The sequence below is a fragment of the Fukomys damarensis genome, unplaced genomic scaffold, assembly GCF_012274545.1.
Source record: "Fukomys damarensis isolate Sample0158 unplaced genomic scaffold, DMR_v1.0_HiC HiC_scaffold_39, whole genome shotgun sequence".
Classification (NCBI taxonomy): domain Eukaryota; kingdom Metazoa; phylum Chordata; class Mammalia; order Rodentia; family Bathyergidae; genus Fukomys; species Fukomys damarensis.
Window position 1 is genome coordinate 46,103,753 of NW_022900951.1, and position 422 is coordinate 46,104,174.

Consider the following 422-nt stretch of genomic DNA (forward strand, 5'->3'; position numbering starts at 1 on the left):
TCTCACGGCCAGGGTGCGCTGGTCCGGCCTCCCGCCCGCTACGCTCGCGACCCAAGGCTGGGTTCTCGTGGTGCAGGTGGCACTGGGCCACGTCGCGCTCACGAGCTGTGTAACCGGTAGTGTCCTGGAGAGGATAGGAGGCGTCCCGCTCCTTGTCCCGATACACAGCCTCCCGGTTCTGGTAGGCGCCGTCCCGGTTCGGGTAACCCACGTCCCGGGCCGCCTGGTGGAACTGGCTCTCCCGCAGCTCGCGGTGGTGGAACTGGGTCTCGCGCAGGTTTTGGTACTGGCTCTCGCGGCCCGGGCTATCCCGTGCGCCGTGGGGGTCCCGGTGCAGCTCCCCGCGGTGCAGCTGGCTCTCCTCCCTCAGGTCGCGGTTCTCCTGGGTGAGCTGGTCCAGTTGGCCCTCCAGCTCTTCGATA

At 68.7% G+C, this 422-nt stretch overlaps 1 protein-coding gene across 1 annotated transcript in view; it reads right to left on the reverse strand.

The window, feature by feature from the left end:
* Positions 1-421, reverse strand: part of LOC104865963 (IQ motif and SEC7 domain-containing protein 2-like) — a gene marked incomplete at its 5' end in the record, with an annotated part of 823 nt that extends 402 nt beyond the window's left edge. The window contains one exon of the mRNA XM_010629758.1: positions 7-421. Coding sequence (XP_010628060.1) covers positions 7-421 — 415 coding nt within the window. The remainder of the gene's footprint in view (positions 1-6) is intronic.
* Between the last annotated feature and the right edge of the window lies 1 nt (position 422).